Genomic DNA, 3,190 nt, shown 5'->3' on the forward strand with positions numbered 1-3,190 from the left:
AAGAAAAAAGCAGAATCCACAAACATGCGGGTCTGCTCGTGCCAATGGCAACAAAACCGGGACCGCATATCTGTGTCGACAGCGCACGCTGCAGTTTTACAGGTGGCAGAAGATGTGAATTTCAGAGGCAGAGATCCACAGTTGTGTCTTCATGTGGAGGATGCGCAGGTGAACCCGTAACTTAAGGAAAAAGAGTTCGACTTTTCGCATCGTCTGTCCGACGGAATAGGACACTATGAAATAACAGGGGATAGTTAGCCAGCAGTAAGAACGTCAGAGTCACGACTGGGGCAGTGACAGGAATGAAGGACTGCGGTACGGCAAGGTAAAACCACAAAAGTTAGTCGGCACCTCGTGGTTTGGATACTGTGACCTGACCAGGATAGAATGAATAAATAAATGTACAGATAGTGCCTAATATTTGAGTCTTAAATTCCTGTGTAGTCGAACACTGTGGAGCTGTAAAGAAGAAAGTTCCCTTAAAGTGCGATTCATGGCTTCGGACGAATCCACCGGTTTGGCGAAATCTGCCGCTGACAAATTATCAGAGATGGGTGAAAGAACGAAACAGTTAAGTACAGCCATGCAAGACCCTCAGCGACAAAGACAGATTATTTTAGTCATTGTCTGCGTAGCTCTGTTGCTGGATAATATGCTTTACATGGTAATAGTTCCAATTATACCAGATTACCTTGCTGATTTAGAAAGTGAACAAACAGCTCAGGCCCATGAAGTTGTGCTCTTAAATTCTTCAGTAAATAGTACAGATGTAGGTAAAAGCTCTCGGGACAATTTAGACATACAAATAGGAGTTCTCTTTGCCTCGAAAGCTATTTTACAGCTTTTGGTCAACCCTCTGACCGGAACTTTCATTGACCGAGTTGGGTACGACATTCCACTTATGATTGGGCTTTTTATCATGTTCATCTCGACCTGCATCTTCGCTTTCGCCGAGAATTACGCCACCCTCTTCGTAGCGCGCAGCCTGCAGGGTCTGGGGTCAGCCTTTGCGGACACCTCAGGAATCGCCATGATCGCGGACAAGTACACAGAGGAGGCGGAGAGGAGTCGCGCGCTTGGCATTGCGCTGGCATTCATCTCTTTCGGGAGCCTAGTGGCGCCCCCCTTTGGAGGCATCCTGTACGAATTCGCCGGGAAACGGGTTCCGTTCCTTGTGCTGGCCTGCATTTGCTTCGCGGACGGTATGCTCTGCTTCACTGTGCTGAAACCCTTTTCCGACAGGGCAAGAGAGAACATGCCAGTGGGTACGCCTATTTACAGACTTATGATTGACCCCTACATAGCTGTAGTGGCCGGTGCTTTGACAACGTGCAACATCCCCCTAGCTTTTCTGGAGCCCACCATAGCCAATTGGATGGAAACTACGATGAATGCGTCGGAATGGGAAATTGGCCTGACTTGGCTGCCATCCTTCTTTCCTCACGTCCTAGGCGTTTATATAACAGTCAAATTAGCGGCTCAGTATCCACATTTGCAGTGGTTTTATGGAGCCGTCGGCATGATTATAATCGGTGCCAGCTCCTGTACTGTCCCGGCCTGTAAAACCTTTGGACAGCTAATCGCTCCTTTGTGCGGCATATGCTTCGGCATTGCACTGGTAGACACAGCTCTTTTGCCAACACTCGCGTTTCTAGTGGATGTGCGACATGTCTCAGTGTACGGCAGCGTCTACGCAATCGCGGACATCTCCTACTGTGTTGCCTACGCCTTAGGCCCTGTCGTAGCGGGTCAGATTGTCCATGATCTGGGATTTGTGCAGCTCAATCTGGGCATGGGCCTTGCCAATGTCCTGTACGCACCCGCCCTGCTCTTGCTCCGAAACGTGTGCCAGTTGAAACCCTCTCATTCAGAGAGAGACATACTGCTGGAGGATGGACACAAGGGACTATATGATACAATTAAGATGGAGGAACGCAAAAGCAAGGGTTTTAGCGCAGCAGATCACTGTATGCCAGGTGAGGAGAATGCTGTTGAACCCTTTGGAGGTCAAGCGGAATCACATTTGGAAGACTACGCAGGACCCGAGTATAATTAAACAGAGCAAAACTAAACACTACAGCACGTCTATTTTGACTGTTGGCAACGTGTCACATTTGCTGTACCTATATGACAACACCTGGGACACCTTCCATACCTTCAGTGTACATAAATTCATTCATTCTCTCATGGTTGTGTAACCATATCATTATGCAGATTCCCCTGAACTCGTGATGGGGTCCCTGAAAGCAGAGCTCTTTTCAACAGCTTTTGAATCGGTCAGTAGTGAAAAGTTTATACATTCAAGCTTATTGTAGCTGTGTGAATTGGAACGTTGTGAAAGATTAACTTAAGCTGAATTTGTGTGTGTAGTTATTGTATATTGTACTGTATATACTTGTATGAAATGCGTATTTCAAACAATATATTTGCTTATCCAGGAACCTTACCCTAAAGGCCGGGTGTATTCTACTTGAGAACGGCCATATGTTTTTCTCATATACACAAAAATTGTCTGAACAATGTTGTATGCTCTGTAACTATTATGCCTGATTGTGCTGCTATTATTAATATGCAATATGTCATAAAAATGGTGGATTGGAATAAATTGAATCATATGTTTACATGTCTGTTTTTCGTATCTGTTGTTTCAAAACATCTGTTCCCGAATGCTGAAAGAATCTCAGGAGATGTGAACTATAACCATGTGTACAACCAATGTTAATTTACTTTGCAATATGTGGATATTGTTTAGGGTTTCTGGGGAGTACTTTTGATTGGAATGGGGTTATACTCTTGAAACCAAGTATGACGCCTGTGGTAACTCTTTACACAATAGAAATCGGAGGCATTTTAAAGATTTTTTGCTTTTTAAAGAAACGTTTTTGAAATCGTCACGTTCACACATTCATATTGTTTTGCCAAGCTGACAGCTTGCAACAGGCGCGAAAACAACAGAAAATAGGTATCGCCAATAGTTTCATAATATGCAGCGTTGTTTCATTTTTATACCTATAATTAGTGCACACACACAATTTTGTTTTTCAGGAGAAATGAAAGGAGAAATGCGGGTGTACGGAATATTTGAATAATTTCTTATTGAATAATTTCTGATCGCGTCTCGCACTGTTGTGTACATAAAACACTTTCATATCATTGCTTTCATATATGTTTAACGCCAATTTATAAAAAT

At 44.0% G+C, this 3,190-nt stretch overlaps 1 protein-coding gene across 1 annotated transcript; it reads left to right on the forward strand.

Moving 5' to 3' along the window:
- Window positions 1-493: 493 nt before the first annotated feature.
- Window positions 494-2,056, forward strand: LOC118789751 (probable vesicular acetylcholine transporter-A). Its single transcript, XM_036546338.1, has one exon. The coding sequence runs from the start codon at window positions 494-496 to the stop codon at window positions 2,054-2,056; it is 1,563 nt and encodes a 520-aa protein (XP_036402231.1).
- Window positions 2,057-3,190: the final 1,134 nt, after the last annotated feature.

The sequence above is a fragment of the Megalops cyprinoides genome, chromosome 15, assembly GCF_013368585.1.
Source record: "Megalops cyprinoides isolate fMegCyp1 chromosome 15, fMegCyp1.pri, whole genome shotgun sequence".
Lineage (NCBI taxonomy): Eukaryota > Metazoa > Chordata > Actinopteri > Elopiformes > Megalopidae > Megalops > Megalops cyprinoides.

Bases quoted from the DNA above. Each gene is read 5' to 3' on its own strand.
- LOC118789751 (XM_036546338.1), top strand. From the start codon at position 494: ATGGCTTCGGACGAATCCACCGGTTTGGCGAAATCTGCCGCTGACAAA.